The 19,807-nt window shown below is 36.7% G+C and overlaps 1 protein-coding gene across 10 annotated transcripts in view; it reads right to left on the reverse strand.

The window, feature by feature from the left end:
- The window catches only part of adgrb2 (adhesion G protein-coupled receptor B2), a 394,590-nt gene that overhangs the window by 202,759 nt on the left and 172,024 nt on the right, over positions 1 to 19,807 (reverse strand). For 9 of the 10 annotated variants that reach the window (XM_053231516.1, XM_053231522.1, XM_053231517.1 and 6 more), the window contains exons 3-4: positions 10,561 to 10,641; positions 7,146 to 7,331 (exon numbers count right to left, since the gene is read on the reverse strand). In XM_053231516.1, coding sequence (XP_053087491.1) covers positions 7,146 to 7,331; positions 10,561 to 10,641 — 267 coding nt within the window. The remainder of the gene's footprint in view (positions 1 to 7,145; positions 7,332 to 10,560; positions 10,642 to 19,807) is intronic. The other variant, XM_053231523.1, reaches the window with a different exon arrangement.

The following is a 19,807-nucleotide window of genomic DNA, read 5'->3' on the forward strand; positions in this document are numbered from 1 at the left end:
TTGACACTGTGAATCACCAGATCCTTCTATCAACTCTCTCCGGTCTAGACATCACCGGAATGGCTCTGTGCTGGGTGTAATCTTATCTCTCAGGCAGATCCTTCAAGGTATCATGGAGGGGAGAGGTATCTGAATCTCAGAAACTCACAACTGGGGTACCCCAGGAGTCAGTTCTAGGTCCACCCATCTTTTCTATTTATACTACTATCTCTGGGGCCTGTGATTGAGTCTCATGGCTTCTCATATCATGGCTATGCTGATGACACTCAGCTCTATTTGTCCTTCCAGTCTGAAGATCCATTGATCTCAGCACACATCTCTGCCTGCCTGTCATGCCATGTATGTCCTCATTTGTTAGTCACTTTGGACAAAAGCATCTACTAATTGAATAAATGTAAATGAATAAACTGGTCAGAAGGTAACAGTACGACAGCAGCTCAGACAGCAGTTCCAGCTTCAAAGTTTATATTAATGCACTCATTCTAATATGGTATTGTTTTTATAGCAACAACTTATGCAGGGACCAGTATAGTGGATGCTCCACATAAATACATTAAAATATATATATATATATATATATATATATATATATATATATATATATATAATTGTTGATGTGGTTTTCTGTGAGAATACATTAACACTGATTCTCCAGTGCCAGTGGGCTGTAACAGTTTAACAGTATTCATGTATACAACATTCTGAAAGTGTCATGATTGTGCTGTTATTAAAAGCAAATAATCTGCATAGATAGGGGTCACTCCATGAAAACTGCAGCCAAACTGGGACACGATAGTAAAATTCCAGAAAAAGTAATTTTGAAGAACACTCCTACCTTTATGCTAATATTACCATCAGACATAATGGCATATGGGTCAAAAGATAACATATCTAATCAAACAATTATGAAGCATCACATTTACTGTGTTGGACATGTAACAAATACATAAAATAACAATGAATTTATCAAAAAAAAACAGAAAAACATTTGAAAAGCCAATAAATAACTTTAACAGAAGATTGAAAATAATCAACAATTTGGACCAATCTCGAGATCTGTTAACCTGAATATTTCAAGATAACGCTTTAGTCTATTTTCAGTCCAGTCAACAAGAAGGATTCAGAACACTGAAGTCAAGATTTTCTTGGGTACAGAGTGCGTCACTAGGAAGTTAAGGTAAGACCATATCAGTTATTTTAGTTTTTATGATACCGTATTTGCAGTATATATTAATTGAGTGACTTCACTATATCCTGCACAAAAATGTCGCGAGTGTAACATGGGAACATATCGCATGCAGACACCAACAGTTATGTTCGCAATGACTTTTAAAAGCCCTTGCACCCAAAACAGGCTCTGACTCTGAACAACCATTCTCACAGATAACTATTAAATAGCCTCTGTACTAAAATAGGAAGACTTTTATTACAGGAAAGGGTAGGAATTAAAACAAAAAATAATCACATTATTAGGTAACGAATGTCACAATTTCCAACACTAATTATATAAAAAGCATTTTATATATTTCAACTACACTGAAAGTCCTGACAGGTTGAGAAATTCTAAGTAGAAACACACTCACACTAGATTTCACTATGATATCACATGTGTATGAAGGAATTTTATCCGAGAAAAGACTCAAAGTTAGTGTCAAGTCACTAGTAATGTTCTCTTCCATTGCCTGCTACTTACCATTTATTTACTTGTTATCTTCAGAAATATTGTACATTTTGCAAAATCACAAAAATTATTTAAAATCACTAAAATAGTGGCTTCGGTAGCTTATATATTCTTATAGAGTCTTATGTAGTATTGGACTATTACACTAAAATACAACTAAATCTAGGCTGTAAACAAAAGTAATAAGACTTACTATCCTTTATCTGGGCATACCATATTCTTTAGATAATAGTTATTTGTGTAAAACAATGTGTGGTGTATAATTTTAATGGAGAAAAAACATTTACTGGGATGGTTTAGAGACTAATTATTACAATTATTAATTTATGTATCTCTTACCACCAAATGTACTTGTAGTTTTCATTCAAAATCTTTACTCTAAACACTAATTAGGTTTCATTTATATAACTTAAATTATTTTTAAAGGTATATCATAAAGATAGACACATAGTAAAGGTACAAAATATGTATTAATTCTACTGTTGTTTTATGAACATCTTTGGCTGTACTGCATAATAATTGATGGTTTTTGTAATACGAATCCTGGTACATGTGTTACCTGTTGTGCTGCAATTTTTAATCCAGGTTGTGAAGGATGGACTGCCTCTACCTACCTCACACAGCTCTTTTGAATAATGACAGGCTATATGGTACACATAATCAAATACATGTTCTATTTAAACTTCAAGTTGAAAAGAGAATTTAACACAGGCTACATACTATGTAAATCAACATTACAGCTACAAATGCAAGATGTGAAGGTACATATTTCACCTGGAAAGGTGCACACAGTGTACCTTTAAAATATTACTCTGAAAGCTAATTATAGATACAAGAGTTGTCCTTAAGGTCCAATTATGCACCTTAAATCATTTTTAAAGGTAAACTACTTTCACATTAACATGAAATAGATGTAACCTGAAAATGTAAAAAAATTTACCCTTGAGGGTACCACTGCAATTAAAAAAGAAAGGTACAGTTTAGCGCCCTTATTTTCTGAGCGTGTACATGTCCAAACTAACAATCAAAGACAGATCTATTTAGCCAGCCTACTGCTATGCTGCACAAGTTCCCAATGAAGTGTAACACTATAAATACACTGTGACAACAAACATGCAGCTAGTCGTAAACGGACAGATGATAAATTATTTTAAATGAAATCTCCTCTTAATAAGGGGCTCGGACCAAAAAAATAAAAAATTAGGGCAATGCCGACATCAATGAGCGGTTCTCACCTGCAGTTCTGCAGTTACCACATAATGGGGGATAAGAAGCAGGTCATAGGAAAACCTTGAATCTAACTATGTTTAATTAATGTTAATAATAATTGTCCAATTATAAGGGATTTTTATTTCTATGTTTGGATTTCTTTTGTTTTGGCACTTACTATATTTCTACGCCAATTTAATTAATTAGTTCAGATCCACTTAATGGATACAGAATTTGTCCAGTATACTTTAGTTAAAAGTAAAAATTAAATAAAAAAAATTAAATTAAAAAAAATCTTTGCCCTTAACTTCTTAATCTTAATTACCATCTTAATTATTATTCAGTACTTTTAAGCTTATTCAACTTAACTAGTTAATAGGTAGCATGTAGAAGGGACCAAAAGGAAGGGCAGTGAATTGTCTTTTACCAACAGGTCATATTGATTGAATTTTATTTTTCATAATTTTGAATGATATTATATAGGGAAAAAAAGAGGCAGGAAAATGGCAAATACCGTATCACTCCAAATATAATAAAACTTTCCGTTCTGAGGCTCATGCTTGAACTATTCTGATTAATAATCCTTCTCCAAATGAAATACACTTCGCTATGATTGCTTTGGCCAATTAATTAAATTCATTTTGAATTTTTGCCAAAGACGGTGTGTGTGTATGTGTGTATGTGTGTGGGGGGAGGGAGCGGGTTGTAGAGTTAAGCTGATGCTCAGCTCAAGCCTTGGGAATCCCCTTAGCCTTCTGCTCTTAGGCCCAATGCAACAACAGCACTCACCACTGAATTATAAATAGGCTACACAGAAGGTCAGCGTAAATCACTTGCACACTTGTTCATCCATAATGAAAGAGTAAGGAGAGAAAAAAAAAGAGAGCCAGGTGCATCGTGGGCTGTGGCCGTAACATTGCTGTTTAATAACAGACCTCAGTTGTGTGATGCTTGCAGAAGAACAGCACTGTCCATTTTAATTCCAAGCCTTTTCTGAAAATACCCGTAGCATTAGTGGTTCTGTTTAATTTCTGTTTTCCTCAACGCTGCTTCAATTCTGTCCTGAAATCTGATATTCAGTCTTTATCATTGCGTCCTTAAGACCATTAGACGCCACGTCGTGTTTTGCCGTGTGTCAGTTTTTTGTTCTTAGCTTTGTTATTTTCCTGTTTATATGTTCAAGTCAGGTTCCAGCTGTCTGGAAAAGCCTGTGATGAAAACGTCTGTCTGTGTTTTAACTCCAGCCATGAATTTGGACTAAGGATTTCAAAAGAGACTCTGCACTCTGGCTACTTTTTGTTCCATATCATTTTATACGACAGCGCTGTTAAATGCTAGATTCTAATTTTCTGTAATCTCTTTGCAGTAGTGCTGGCTGCAATTCAAATGACATGTTTATATTATTTTGCTTGATCTAATGTGTTATTGTTTCTATAGTAACAGCTAATTTGTGTTGATTTTATGGCGGATGCTTCGTGTAATCTAAACCTAATAAAAAACTAATTAAAAACATGATATTTAATATATAAAACATATATAAACTTTGATATAAGGAAGGTTTCTGTAAGGAGATGTTTATTTATTATTTTTGGAAGGAGTCTCCAATGCCAGTGCTTTCTAACAGAGGTAAAAGTTTTTCCACCACAGGAAAGTATTCAGGAAGATTTTGCATTTTTTTAATTATTAATCTCAGGAGAGAAAAGGGAACCAACCCCAGTGACTGGGGTTGCACACGAATGTGCGCTCCCAGTGCCAGTCCCAAGCCTGTATAAAATTGGGGAGGGTTGCATCAGGAAGGGCATCTGGCGTAAAAACTGTGCCAAATCAAATATGCAAACCAATGATTGCTGTGGCAACCCCTAATGGGAGCAGCCAAAAGAACAACAACAAAAATCTCATGAGAAGCTGGCATTTATAGCTGCTAAACATAAGTGCAATAGCATGTTTTACTGACATCCTACAACATAAAACGGAAGTATAAATGGGTGAAATATAACCATTAGCAGATTGCTGTGGTATAAGAGGGTGGTAGAAGAGGATTAAAATACTACAGGCTGGTCACAGTAACCCTTCTTCTTGTTGGGCTACATCACACCACCACATCATTCATTATTTTCCTATAATGGCATGCCCAAATTGTTTTTATCCCCATACAACAGCAATTTGCCAATGATTCTATATTTGTAATTCATCACTGAATAATATGTCATACATTTCAACCACTTAACCACATTGTGGAATGTCTGTGAAAAAAGCTCATTCCTGTCTGTCTATGTTTTTTCCCTTTTTTAAACGTATTTTGTGCTAGCACAAGATAATGATTTGTGACAGACTTCTTTAAAAAGTATCAGTAAGTCAGACCTTAAAACAAAGCATTCAGGAATAGGTTCTATAAAAAATACAAGCTTGATCTCACCCAAATCCATGCCCAAACTGTGTACATCAAACCTGAATTCCACTTGCATTCGCTTTTTTGAGATTGTCTGCCTCTGCCCTGACTCCACATGCTTTAACAACTGGAGTAAAAGCTAAAAATACATCAAATGTTAACCTTAACAAACTCATTTATCATCAGAGAGGAGGCTGGGGATATTGGGATATTAATACAGCTGCTAAATAACAGATAATACAGATAAATTGAGTTAATTCATTTGCATAAGTATGGAATTAGCATGTGGGATGACCTACATCATCCTAAAACAAATAGTATCCATAAATGGCTCATAGGCAGGGAAATTTGCATCAACTATTCAGCATTTAAATGCAATGAAGACTGGCCTTTACAAGAATGAGCACTCTGATCAGTCTTATTTTTATATATTTTGAAATATTCTTTTATGAATGGAAGATATGGCTATGATTTAGTATTATTGCTTTTAGATTCCTAATTTTATCATGGTAGTAGAGGTTTAATTTCGAATTTATAGTGATAGTGTTGTACAGAGCCATGAAGACTAAACATCTGTCACTGTACAGCAACTTGCTGATTGCATGGTAGCATGGAATATACAATATGATTAATGTTATTCAGAAAATGTTACACCAACAGCCTCACTTATTCAGATCTAATCTATTTTGTCGTGTTCTGAGGTCCATTCATGAGTCAAGTAGTCATCTTTTCCATAGTTAAAGCAAAAACTGATTCAGGACATTGCTATTTTTGGGTTATCTTATTACAGCAGTTAAATGCCGATAAACAACAGCAAAGAACATGTCAAACCACACTTAATTAATAGTCACACAAAGGCTACAAATTACATTTCCAATGCTTCAATGCTTCTTAAGACAACACTGTTAGAAACAAAAATAAATTAATCAGTGCAATAAATGTGCGAAATAATAACTCTATACAGTATACAATATAATACTGTATATCATTATTTAAGGATGCAACAAATCAACGACCTAGCGGCTCGGCTCAGCTGAAATCGATGGCTCTGGAACTGAGAGCGTGCAGCATGGAAGCTCATGTCTATCAACAGAGCGCTCCTTATATCTCAATGACCAGCCTTCCTTGGATGGAAGAGTCTATGTTTACAGGAGCATCTGGGAGGGTTTTTTTTTCTTCGCCGTGTCAACTCCAGCCGCGAAAGCATCCCAAAATTAGTCTGGATAACCTCTGTCAGCTGGCATGTGCCACTGGCTCTAAACTAGCTGAGTGGGACTGATTAGCAATGTGTGACACATGGCACACACAGCACCAGTCAAAATGGAATTCACTATGTCATGCAAGGATTGTACTGGAATTTTATTGAGCTTAAATAACTGCCTGAGCAATACCTTGTGGGGTTTGGGATTAAAAAATACACACCTCATGCACACACCTCCAGACTCCATATGAAATGATATCAAAGTGAAAATTAAAGCGAGGGGGGTGGTGAACGTCACACACAATGTGCAGCTGACTGTTGAACTGGCTTCATTTTCTCTGAAATCTTTTCAGAATAGCAAAGTACATTTTGCACAGCAGCGACTGGTGTATTAGTCAATTATATGCAACCCCTAGTGTGTGTGTGTGTTTGTGTGTGTGCGTGTGTGTATGTTTTAATGATGACCAGTTAGTAAATTTTGTGCCAAGTATATAGAATAATGCAAACAGTTTGTGCAGTCATTCTCATGCAAAGTGTATATCATTGCTTCACATTTAGTGACAGGCAGCTAGTAGCTACATTTCTGTGTGTGCTCAAGCAGTACAGTTTCATCGTGTGTGTGTGTGTGTGGGCATTTGTGTGTGAGTGATAAGGGGGTACTCTACCTGCTTGATGCTGTGGCTCACCTGGGCAGGTGGCAGTGTTGTTGCAGAGGCGCGTCTCCCTCAGCGGCCCGCTGCACAGTGTGCCATAAGGAGAGGACACACAGGAGCGAGTACGCACCTGCCAACCCTGCCCACACGTCAGCGAACACACACTCCACTGAGACCACTCCTCAGCTGCTGGATCACCTATGACAGAGATTAAAAGAGAGAAATAAAACTATGAAAGCCTTTGCTGTACATAGCAAGCTTCTACTGCACAGTGATTTATCAAGTTTTGTCTGCTAAAGTCAATAAAAATTTATCAACTGGTAGATAAAATTTTCGAAATTGAAAAATTACACTAATCCTTTTAATCACTTTGGTCTTAATTGAAGTAGCTTAGCTATAAATAAGAAAGACAATTGACCACAGTTAAAGAAACTAGTTGGGTGTGCCATTTGTGTCCTGCTGATATTACATTCACAAATATGTTAAATAAAGGTAAAAGACGTTTTAAACACAGGTTAAGTGTCCTTTACAGCAACATGTCTACATGTTTCAGATAAATAACCTACATGTGGATAATCACATGTTCACCAGGAAAGAAGAATGTTCCCTCATTCTTGTTTCTTTATTTTCAATGTTCACTTTGAAAGTACAATACTGTTACCCAAATTGTACATTGACTGTAACCAAATTTTGTGCGTTTGCTAACTCTAGGCTAATATCTCAAGCATATTACTGGTTTAAGACCAAAAGGCAGCCATTGGCAGCAAAGAAACCTTGTAAAAATGAAATTGTTTCCGGAGATAGGTTGGAATATTTGAAAAGATGATTGCTTAAAAGGGCATGTTTTCATCAATTCAGTGGAAATACACTATATGGCCAGCAGTTTGTGGACACCTGATTACACCCATATGTGCTTGTTGAACATCCCATTCCAGATTTATTCCCCCCTCCACTCTTCTGGGAAGGCTTTCCATTGAATTTTGGAGCGTGGCTGTGGGAATTTGTGTTCATTCAGCCGCGAGAGCATTAGTGAGGTCATTCTTCCACACCAACCTTGACAAAACATGTCTTCATGGACCTCAATTTGTGCTCAGGGACATTGTTATGCTGGAACAGGTTTGGGCCTCTTAGTTCCAGTGAAGGGAAATTGTAAATCTACAGAATACAAAGACATTCTATACAACTGTGTACTTCCAACTTTGTGGCAACAGTTTGAGGAAGGGGCACATATGGGTGTGAGAGTCAGGTGTCTACAAACTTTTCACCATTTAGTGTATTATAAAAATAAAGTTCAATTTTTAGGAATTATAAGAGCTATATTGGACCCTAATCATGGGATCACCCAGTTAGCATCCTGTTGGCTAGGTAGTTGCAAAAATAAGTTAACCATCAACATTCCTTACAAGTAATCAAAACTATATAAATAGTTCATGTGATTTAGGTATGTAATCATACACATACACACAACGTCTTAATTAGGAGAGGCCAGTCCCCTCAAATCCCTAAAATTTGCTATCTGCTCACATAGATGAGAAATGAATTGGGATTAAATGGGTTAATACTGTATTTGCTTAAGACAATGGTAACTAAAGTTCATTTCATGAGAGCTGAACATTGACTGCTGAACATAGTGTCACTGAGTTTGAATTCACACCAGATACTAAGCAACTGCGAAATTCAATCCACACAGAACACAAGGTCTGCATGCTTCTGTTTTATCAAAACAACTAAAGCCTAAGTGTATACCAGTGTCAGTGACACATGAGAGATGGTGAGACCAGTTGCAATTACAAAACATTTAACTATAAAAATGTGTCATGCAGTGTTATTCAGTTTTGTATTTTTTTCTACTTTAACCATAGTCTAAGTGATTTTGGTGTTACTCAAGTATGATACATTTGCTGTATAATATGTTCAGAAACAGTAGTGTTACCTATCAATCGGCAACTGCATATGGTCTAATTACACCGCGAAATGGCCCGGGGCTTCAGTCCATGTGCTGAAAATACACATTCGCTGCCTTTGAGTGCGGATCTTACAGAGGCACAGACCTTATATAAGTCACAACTACAGTATATAACTTCATGTAATGTGGCACCATTTGTAGATGGTATAAGAATCACTCTTTACAACCATAGTGAGCACTGAGAATGCACAACACATCAAAGCATGAGGTGGATGGGCTGCAATAGCAAAAGATCACATCAGATTCCACTCCTGTCAGCCAAAAATAGGAATCTGAGGCTACAGTGGGGACAGGCACAGTGAAACTGAACATTTGGCAGATTGGAAAAAAACATTGCATGCTCTGATGAATCTCGATTTCATCTGTGACATGCAGATTTGCAGACTGTAGGGTCAGAAGTTGCCATCAACAGAATGAATCTATGGACCCAGTCTGGCTTGTGTCAACAGTTCAGGCTGGTGGAGGTGGTGTAATGGTGTGGGGAATGTTTTCGTGGTACACATTGGATGCCATATTACCAATTGAGCATTGTATGAATGTTTGATTATCTGCCATGTCACAAATCACAGGTCATCTAAAACTGGTTCAGTGTAAGTCAGTGGATCTAGCAGAACACCTTTGGGATGTGGTAGAACAAGGTGCAGCTGACAAATCTGCATCAATGATGTGATGCACTCATGTTAACATGGACCAGAATGTCAAAGGAATGTTTCCAAAACATTGTGGAATCCATGCCATGATGAGCTGAGGATGTTCTGAGAGCAAAGTGGGGCACTACCCAGTATTAGTATGGTGTTTTTCAATAGTGTCAGGCGAGTGTATAAGCTGTACTTGATGACTGATAAATTTTAGACAGCTAATCTCTGAAACACACAAACACACACAATTTTCAAAGAATCATGAGCTGCATATGCATCAAACTCCACACAGAAGCCCAAGTGCCAGACTTCTGTGTTCTGTTGATTAGGTTAGAGAGGAGAAAGAAAGCCAATGTTAATTGGACTCGGCAGCTCTGAGAGGGGCCATATGCCCTGGGCCGAAGCTTTCTTTGCCGGTGTATGCCATCACTTCGCTTTGCCTCTCACTGTGCCTCGAGTATCTATATCCAGCTTCCTTGGAGGTGGCGTCGGAACACTGCCACACCAGCAGGGCAAGGCACGCCAGCAGGCGATGATCTCCAGACTCTTCTATGTCATTTCCAAAATGTCCTTGCGTGGAGGCAACATCACAGAGTGACTGGACAAATTGAATTAATTGCACATCTTATAATCACATTACGTGTTCATTTGCATGTGGGTGAGTCAGATCCTCATCTTCTCCCCCAGAGCCAAGGGGATAGAAGGATACTAGGATTTGTGAGCTTCACAAATGAGGTTATATAGCAAGGTTTTTTGTTTTTGTTTATTTTTTTTTACCATAGAGTTCAAAGGTCATGGGGAGGGAAGACAAAGTAGATCTTACCTGTCTGGGCTTGGAACACTCCCGGCTGGTCCGCTGATCTTGGCCTCTGGGTCTTGACCTTCTGCTCATCATCGTCAAAGTCTGAAAACAACAAACAACAGCAAATATCAATACTGTCAGATTCAATTATGCATCTTAATTATTGACTATGTAGAAAATGCCGCATTATTTATCTAACACATACTATACAAGTTAAACATGTTAATGCACGAAGATGAAAACAGCCCACACTTTGGTATCCAAAATCAACAGAGGGTCCAAATATTTGAGTCCAATACTAGGAAGTGGTTTTATTTTGTGGGTTGTCCTGCACCTTTGCCCACTACATGAATCTCATGGTTGTAAGTATTCCTAAACAGTACTAACAACATTGCTGTATTGATAAAATATTTAGTACATTAAAATGCATATAATACATATAATTACCTGTACATGGTTCCTCAATATTACAGAAGTGTTATGAGCTATCTAGGCTCACGTCTTCCTTCATCTCCAAACTTGTCCACTAACTCTAGCTAGCTGAGAACAAAACTATCATAGCACATTGCTTTTTATGTGTGTATATAAGTTTCATCTGTTTTCTCATTGGACTTTATTTTCTAATCTGTTTATTTTTTCCTTTAGCCTGTTCGCTAAACAGCAGGACAAACACACAGACACAAATAGAAGACTAGATATAACTAAGTTAAAATTATACAGAAAAAAAATGCAAATACCTGCTTTTTAGTCACTAGGTGGCAATCATGAGATCTCTGCAACATGGATAAATTGGAGGACTAACATTCTTACCAAATTAGAGAACAAATAAATGCCTTATTTTTTCATCAAGAAAAATAAATAAATACCAAAACACCTGAATTAATTTTCTTTTGAAATGATTATAATGCATTTTTCATTCACATGCTCTTATCTGGTTTGTTTACTCGCTCACACTCTTTAATTCTTTCTCTCCCCTGATTGGCTGTGGCTCCCATCTCTAGTTAATCTGGAGTCATACTTCTTTCATGCCTTCTTTTGGCACGTGATGATGTTTGACATGTCAATGCCGGTGTGTGATATATGCCTGCAAATTTCCCACCAATTCTGAATTGACACGCCTGACACAGAGCTGACTGCAAGCTACTATTACCGAAATCACGGCAACTCACAGCAGCTCAGGAACATCGTATTATATATTTTTTTTCCGCCCGACTCAACCATCATGTGTTTTTGGCAATTTTAACTAAAACTAATATCACATGGGGAATTCTATGAGTTGTCTTAGTTTTCTTTACATATTCTTGAATAAACAACTGAGGAAACTAGAGAAAATTTGATGCCTGAAAAAAAAGCAACTATATGATTGCTGTCTGATGGACTGAGAAATTAAATTAGGAATGCTTTAGTTCAGCTTTAGTTCAGTTGACCAGGATAGCTATCTGCACTGGCTCTAATAGACCTAAATTTAATTCCCCAATTAATCTTAATTGTTCATTGAAGGCTTTTAAGTGGATAAGAGGTTCATATGAAACACCACTGGTGCCTCGCTATGGCACATGCAATTAATTAAAGATACTATGAACTGTACAGTATGTGGCTAATATTAGCTCATTCTAAAGATGACTGTAAGTGGATAATAATTGTCTCCATATCTCACAGTCAATATATGGGAAGGTTAATGCATATGTAATGTACTTCCATTTGGAACTTGGGATTTTCTCCGTCCGAATCATTTTTAATAAGAATCAGAAATTCTTCTTAAATGTATAGATCAAAAAAAGAAAGACTTGACGTATGGCATAATCTGAAAGGGTTACACATGACACAGCTCTGCAGCTCTCCTTCCTAATTACACTCACACAATGAAACAGAGGATTTCCAGGCAAAGGAGAGGGATTTAACAAGAAGACTAAAACAAAAAAATATGACATGAAGGAACCTCCAAGGCACTTTCTAAATTACCGTTCAAAACGTGTATTCAGAAATTAATGGGTATTTAGAAAAAAATCACAATTCACCAACGTCCCCGATAGGAACATTAAAAAAATCTATTCTTTATTCAATATGATTTCTGTTTCAGAATGCTTATTAACCTGAAGCTAAGTCATCTTAGTCAAGAAACAGATCCACGAGGAAATGTTGATGGAATTGTACGTTTAGTGTGTTCATAACACTTATCAAAGCATAAAAGTAACTTAAGACACTTAGAGTTCAGTGTTTGTCACCACTATACCTAACTGCCAATATTAACGTAAAATTAAATTATTCATGTCTTGGTGGAACCAAAACTGCAGCTTGTATTAAAATAAAAAAAACTAGAAGATTTTAGAGCAGAGGTTAAAGTTTGGGTTAGATTTCAGTTTATATAATGAATTAGTTGCAATGGCAATTATGTAAATGAAAGGTCCTGATAAGGACATTAAGATAAATGTGTGTGTGTGTGTGTGTGTGTGTGTGTGTTGAGGGGGGGTGGGAGTGGGGTTGCTAGGGTTGCGTGTGAGCACTCGGATGTGGATGAGGATGAGAAAGAAACACTTATAATTGTTCTACATTTGAAAAAAAACCAAAAACCTTTAAGTCAATCTGATTTTATTTTATTGGGTCTAAAAGAAAGAAGAAAAAAAACGCATACACAAACACACACACACACACACACACACCTCATGGAATTATGAATAATAAGTGTTGAGAAAGGTATTCTTAGTTGTTTCCCATTTGTCTTTTGCACATCATCCTGGATCAAATGAACATAAAAAAAAAATTACTCTATTGTAAATAAGCTGCCCCTAGTGACCTCCACTAGTCCATTTACACAAGTCTACATAAGAAGTACAGAAACGTTCTATACATGTTGAAGAAATCAGACTGAATTTGTAAAACCACTGGCACATTTGCTCTTTTCTACTCAGACTCATTAGACTTTAGGCAAACAAACTGAGACAGCATTTGGCATAACCATCATTGCAAGAAATCTCTTGGGTAAAGATCAAATACTAATTGACCTCTTTCATGCTTCAGCTATACAAACACAAACTGAGCAGTTATTGGATTTGAAGAGGGACGTTCGGTGAAAATGCCACATCATCAACACCCTAAAGAATAATCACAGAAGCAAAACAATTTTGCTGCAATGCTCCTGTTTCCAGCTACTGGAAAAATATTAAAATTTCCAACTATTTTTTGAGAAACATGAAGCCTAGCTAAGAGAAATATGAAAGAAACTGGAGAAAAAAGACCAAAATGTAGAACGCAAATACTTTCAGTGATGTGACTGGAGAGAGTGTCTATGGCTATGATTTTAATTCTCTCACTATATCACTGTACTATGGGCTGTAACAATTTGAAAAAAAATTAATAATGTTTAGATTGTGTTACAATCATATCATATTGTATCTTATATTTTACATACTTTTCTTCTTTACTGCTTGCCTCTGCATGTGACATGTTAGTGCAGAATTGAGTATTATTTTAACAAGCTTATATCTTTATAACAAGATATATCTATACCTATATATTTATATCTTATTTTTCCATGATAACCTGAAAGAAATCTATCATTATACGTAATACACTATCATTATAGACGCAGTGAAGCAAGATGATGGTAGCATCATGTTTAGCCTTATCCTTGGCCCTTTGTTTTTTCCCCTCTTCCCTGGGTCACTGACTTTCGGACTTTTTTAACCTTGTCTAGGCAGAGTAGTAATTGCGCCATATTCTTTCCATTTTTTTTAAAAAAAAGAATGGATTAAATGTAGCGCTGTGGTATGTTCAAAGTTTGGGATATTTTTTTATAAACAAACGCTGATAACTACTTTTCCAGTACTTTCTCCTGGACATGTTTTGATAACTCATTGGTTTTTCATGAGGCTGTTTGTTTAAATATGTTCTCTAACAATCTCAAGGCTCCAATAGAGTTTGGACTCCATACAACTAATAATGTGAATTATAACAGTAATTTAGTGTGACTCAACAGAGGTGAATATAAGCACTTTTATATTTTTTAATTGGTAAAATAACTAGATTCGTGACATATAATGTCAATTAAGTCCACTTAAGTTCTAGTTTGAAACATGACAAAAGGTTTCTAGATTAAGTGGAGTTGGGTCATGATACACATTTAAAGTATTTATATTTAAATTGATCCAATTACTGGCACTTATTCCATCTCATTCTGAATGTGGCCACACAGGAGTTCTCTTAATTTGTTAAAATTACTATGCAATGATCAGTCATAACATTAAAACCGCTTGTACATATTGTGTAATAATATTGTGTAAGTCCCCCTTGTGCCACCAAAACAGCTCTGACTCGTTGAGGCATGGGCTCTGCAAGACCTCTGAAGGTGTGCTGTGGTATCTGGCACCAAGACATTAGGAGCAGATCCTTTATGTCCTGTAAGTTGTGAGGTGGGGCTTCCATGGATCGGACTTGTTTGTCCAGCATATCCCACAGATGCTTGATCGGATTGAGATCTGGGGAATTTGGAGGTTCTTGAACTCTTTTTGTTCCTCAAAGCATTCCTGAACAATTTTTGCAGTGTGGCAGGGTGCATCATCCTGCTGAAAGAGGCCACTGCCATAAGCGAATACTGTTGCCATGAAGGGGTGTACCTGGTCTGCAACAATGTTTAGGTAGGTTGTACGTGTCAAAGCAACATCCAAATGAATGCCAGGACCCAGGGTTTCCCAGCAGAACATTGCCTAGAGCGTGTCACTGTCTCTGCCAGCTTGCCTTCTTCCCATAAAATGCAAGGTCAAAGTGCATGTTGACCTTAGTGCATCCTGGTGCTGTCTCTTGCCCAGTTAAGCAACACACACACCACAATTGACTATTAATACTGAACTTTTATAACCACTAGAACATTTGTTCACTTTTTCACAGACATCTATTCAGAAAGCTCAAGTACTAGATGACTGCATTCTCAATTCATTGAAATAAAACACAAATAACAGTGGTTGATTTTTCATTAAGGCCTTCACAACCAGTCATCCATGACACTTTTCATACAGGAACATTGGTAAGACAACCACATAGCTATATTTTGCGTTGGTATTTTTTGGCCATTCTTCATTCACTCATTCATTTTATTCAGAAATTGAGTTTTATGCAGGTGCTAAATGAGCAGCATTGTGCACATACTCGATTGCGATTAAAAGCACCGTCCACTAGATGAAATGTCAAAGCCAAAACATTTCTGTCCATCTAGTTTCCAAGCCCAGCTGTAATGTTTAGCGATTTCATGCACGTTGATGTTGAACACACTGATGAACTCTGTTTCTCTTTAAAACTTACTGCAGTGAGCATTATTGCTGTCATGATCTGGATCTCAAATCAAAAACTTTGACCTTGCATTTAAAAGTATTTATTAATCTAGAAAATCTGGAGGAGTGGTACTTAAAACAGACCTTTCAGTGGGTTTAAGAGGTTTTTAAAATTCAAACACTTACTGTAACAGGAAAACCGTTGGTGTTAGTACTCAATAACGGTCTAGAATAGTGTATGAGTATGCGATTTGAGACATAGCACTGGTTTGTTTATTCAGTTATGGACACAGTGTCACATGGGGCTATAGCGCCTCCACTCTTTAGTTTGGTACTGCACCATGCGGACGTATCACAGTCATTTATGAGGAAATGCACAAGCGACACGCCAAATGCCTGCAGGATACATGCGGCAGCCGTCTTGCGTACACAAAGTTAACTGCAAGAATAAATCAGCCTTTAGTCATCATGTAAACAATACAGATAACGGTGGAAGCATTTTCAGTGACATTTACCGTGTAAATTGCTTTTAAGATGAAGTTTGTCGTCCACTCAGGGTTGTTGGAAAATGTAGTCAATACCATGTTAAACTGTTTGTTCTCTGATTATGTCTTGCTTTGTGGCAAAGCTGAGAGTAATTAAGAGGCAATCTGGAAAAAAAAAATCTATCCTTCTATTTAAATTGCTTTAATTACTCGTAATGAAAACTCACTCAACCAAGTGAAACACCAGCTTCACACTAAAAGCTATTTATTTATTTAAGAAACTGAACTCTGGATTGAATACGGGTTAGCTGATATATTTCGCTTAAAAGTGATTTAATCATTATCAGCGCTTCTCACTAAAATTGGAGCTTGTTATAAATAAACTTTTGACACATGTTCATGGAAATGAATTTGTTATACCCTAGGTACATTTGATTGCCTTCACTCAAAATCTCTAAACTTTACACAGATCATATTACTTAACTGGGCACAAAATTCTTTACAGAAATATCTTGGGTTCATATATTAACTACTGGTTGCATTCACTCATCATTTAATAATTACAACGCAAACTGAGGAAATGCTGACTTTGCAGAAATAACTCCTGCGAGCCTTCGAAACGTTCAGAAATCGAAACGTTCAGATTATAATAGAAGCAAGTGAATCTCTAATTTGCAGCAAATAAAAAATTGGTAAAAATGGAAAAATTGGTAAAAAGGAACAAAAGAGCAAATCTTTAAGAATGAATTGTACATAATCATTTACTGAAATTAATTCTCTGAATCAGATTCAGGAAGTGGTGCGTGATCAGTCAGTCATTTTTGGACACCCCATTTGTCAGGAGATTACACTAGCATCAGGCTTCCTGCCTCTCTCCTTGTAGATAAACCTCTTGGAAAAAAATATTAAAGTTACCATGAAATGGCTTGAGAGCCATGATTTGATTCTGCATATTTACGTCTATTCCTTTTGAAACAGGAAGCCAGAGTGACAGCATGTTGAGGTGCTTGACTGGTTTTCACAGCAGCCTCCAAGATACGCCACAACCCCACTGAAGCTAAACAAACTTGACAATAGATTAGCAACCTAGCTAAATATGGAGAACAGTGATGAGTTTAACATGACTTTAACTGTGGTGGATTTCTCACCGCTGCTTTAACCCATACCTGTCAACTTTAATAAGGATGAAATCCTAGACAACGAGATGCTGTGTGTTTTTAGAGTTAGACTGTACTTGATGGAGACAAGGTCGACCATCAGAGGTGCCAGTGGAGATGGAGAGCTGCAGGGTCATTCCTGGGAGGCATCTGATAATAGGCTTATAATAAAAATAAAAAAAGTATTTTATTTCTAGATATACTATACTGTTGCAGGTGCAAAAAAGTTCTGAAACACCAATTATGATTTCAGGGGCACTTTTTATTAATGAAAGAGAACTAGATGGATACATATATCCGTCTTTTTCCGATCTTCAACTGTCAAGTGATTCTGTTGCAACCCTTCCGTCTTAAAGTTTCAAAGTTGTGCTTTCTCAGATGCTTTTCTGCTCACCAGGGTTGTAAAGAGTGATTATTTGAGTTAAGCCTTAAGCCCCATGCTGCCTTTCTGCCAGCTCAAACCAGTCTGGCCATTCTCCTCTGACCTCTCTCATCAACAAGGAACTTCTGGCTGCAGAACATTCTGTGTAAAATCTAGAAACTATTGTGTGTGTGTGTGTGTGTGAAATTTACAGGAAATAAACAGTTTCTGAAATACTCAAACCAGCCCCCATGGCACCAACAAACATGCCACGATCAAAGTTAATGAGATCACATTTTTCCCCATTCTCTTGTTTGATGTGAACATCAGCTGTTCTTGACCTGTATCTGCATGATTTTATGCATTACGTTGCTGCCACGTGATTGTCTGATTGGATAATTGCATGAATGAGCATGTGTACAGGGGTTCCTAATAAAGTGGCTGGTGAGTGTACATACTACTTCCATGTATTGAGAAACCGATGTCAAGTCTTGCTATTAATATGATTTATGGTACCATGTACCTATCAGCTACATGCTGTACAATTGTATGATACATCCCTAAAAACTGAACCAGGCTAGTTAAAAATTTCCCCGCTTCAAGAGATCCAATAACAAGCTATCACATAGAATAGAAGAAACAAACCACTGCTTTGCAACAGAGCACTGGACTCAGTTATTTTTCCAGGATAGGTGGTGCTACAAAAAAAAAGAACAAAATGTATTATTTGATCTTTATCATAACTCAGATGCATGGTGGTATGAGAGCTGGAGTGTATTTCAAGCTCTGTGGTTTGAGTTGATGACAAAATTCATAAACGTTTGACCTTTTTTGTGCCGCTATCTAGGCAAAACCATCTTCAGGGTTATGGTGAGCAATGGGGGAAAAAATCAATACAACCCAAAATAAAGGACAATGAAATAGCTGACATTCCCAAGAGCAATAAACCATGGCTATGTTTCCCGTTCCTAAAGAAATACTCTGGCATTTTTTTTTTTACCTATGAATACTTTTTAATACTATTTAGCATATCTGTATTGTATGCCTAATTACCTTATGCAATACTTTCAACACATCTCATTGTTCGGAGAAAATAGCAGAAAACCTGTTTACATGTTAACTCACTTATTTAAGGGCAATGTTTGGGGTGACAAATAACATTTATGCAAAGCAGTTTGTAAAACACATTCATTACTTTTCAGCCAAAGGCTTTTCTAAATTAGGCTCGAAGATTGTATAATGTATCCTTTTAATGCATTACTTTTGGTTAAACATCAATGTGGGTCTGATCCCTCATGGAGGCTACAAAATACTCAGGAAAAAAAAAAAAAAATGTTCCAATATTAAAATATTGGACAGAAATACTGTTCAAAAATAAATAAATATATATATATATATATATATATATGTATATATATATATATATATATATATATATATATATAAATTTGCTAACGATTATTTCATTCCATATTTTAACCCAAACTGACACTGTTGCATAAGCATCACGTCAAGCGTTGTGATAGGACTTCAGTCAATCCACATAGGAGAGATAATAACTCTTGAATGTTTGATAATAAGCCTAGTTCGAGAGCTAACAGAATCCCCTGCCGAAAACCACACCATCTCTTTGGTGTCTAATTGTACTCATCTGTTGCTCAGTGTGTCCACAGTTTCCTCTATAAATGTCCCTTAGTTTCTAACTCACATTGCTATACAGGATTTTATAATAAAATATAACAACAAGATGAAGAAATCTGCTTAATACCCCACCAAAATACATGCATAGATACTTAAATGTTTTGGCCAAACTATCATGAAGAAGGCACTAGTACAACAGTCTGGATACAAAGCACCCAAAAAACAAAAAGAAGAGAAGAAGAGCTCACGTTGCTAAGCCTTGTCTGCTCTTGTGCATTCATTACTGCTCCTAAATTGTCCGTAGCGATCTGCCAGCTGTGTTCACAAAATCATTCACCTACAACCACGACATGAGACAGT

Source organism: Pangasianodon hypophthalmus, chromosome 29 (genome assembly GCF_027358585.1).
Source record: "Pangasianodon hypophthalmus isolate fPanHyp1 chromosome 29, fPanHyp1.pri, whole genome shotgun sequence".
NCBI classification, from domain to species: domain Eukaryota; kingdom Metazoa; phylum Chordata; class Actinopteri; order Siluriformes; family Pangasiidae; genus Pangasianodon; species Pangasianodon hypophthalmus.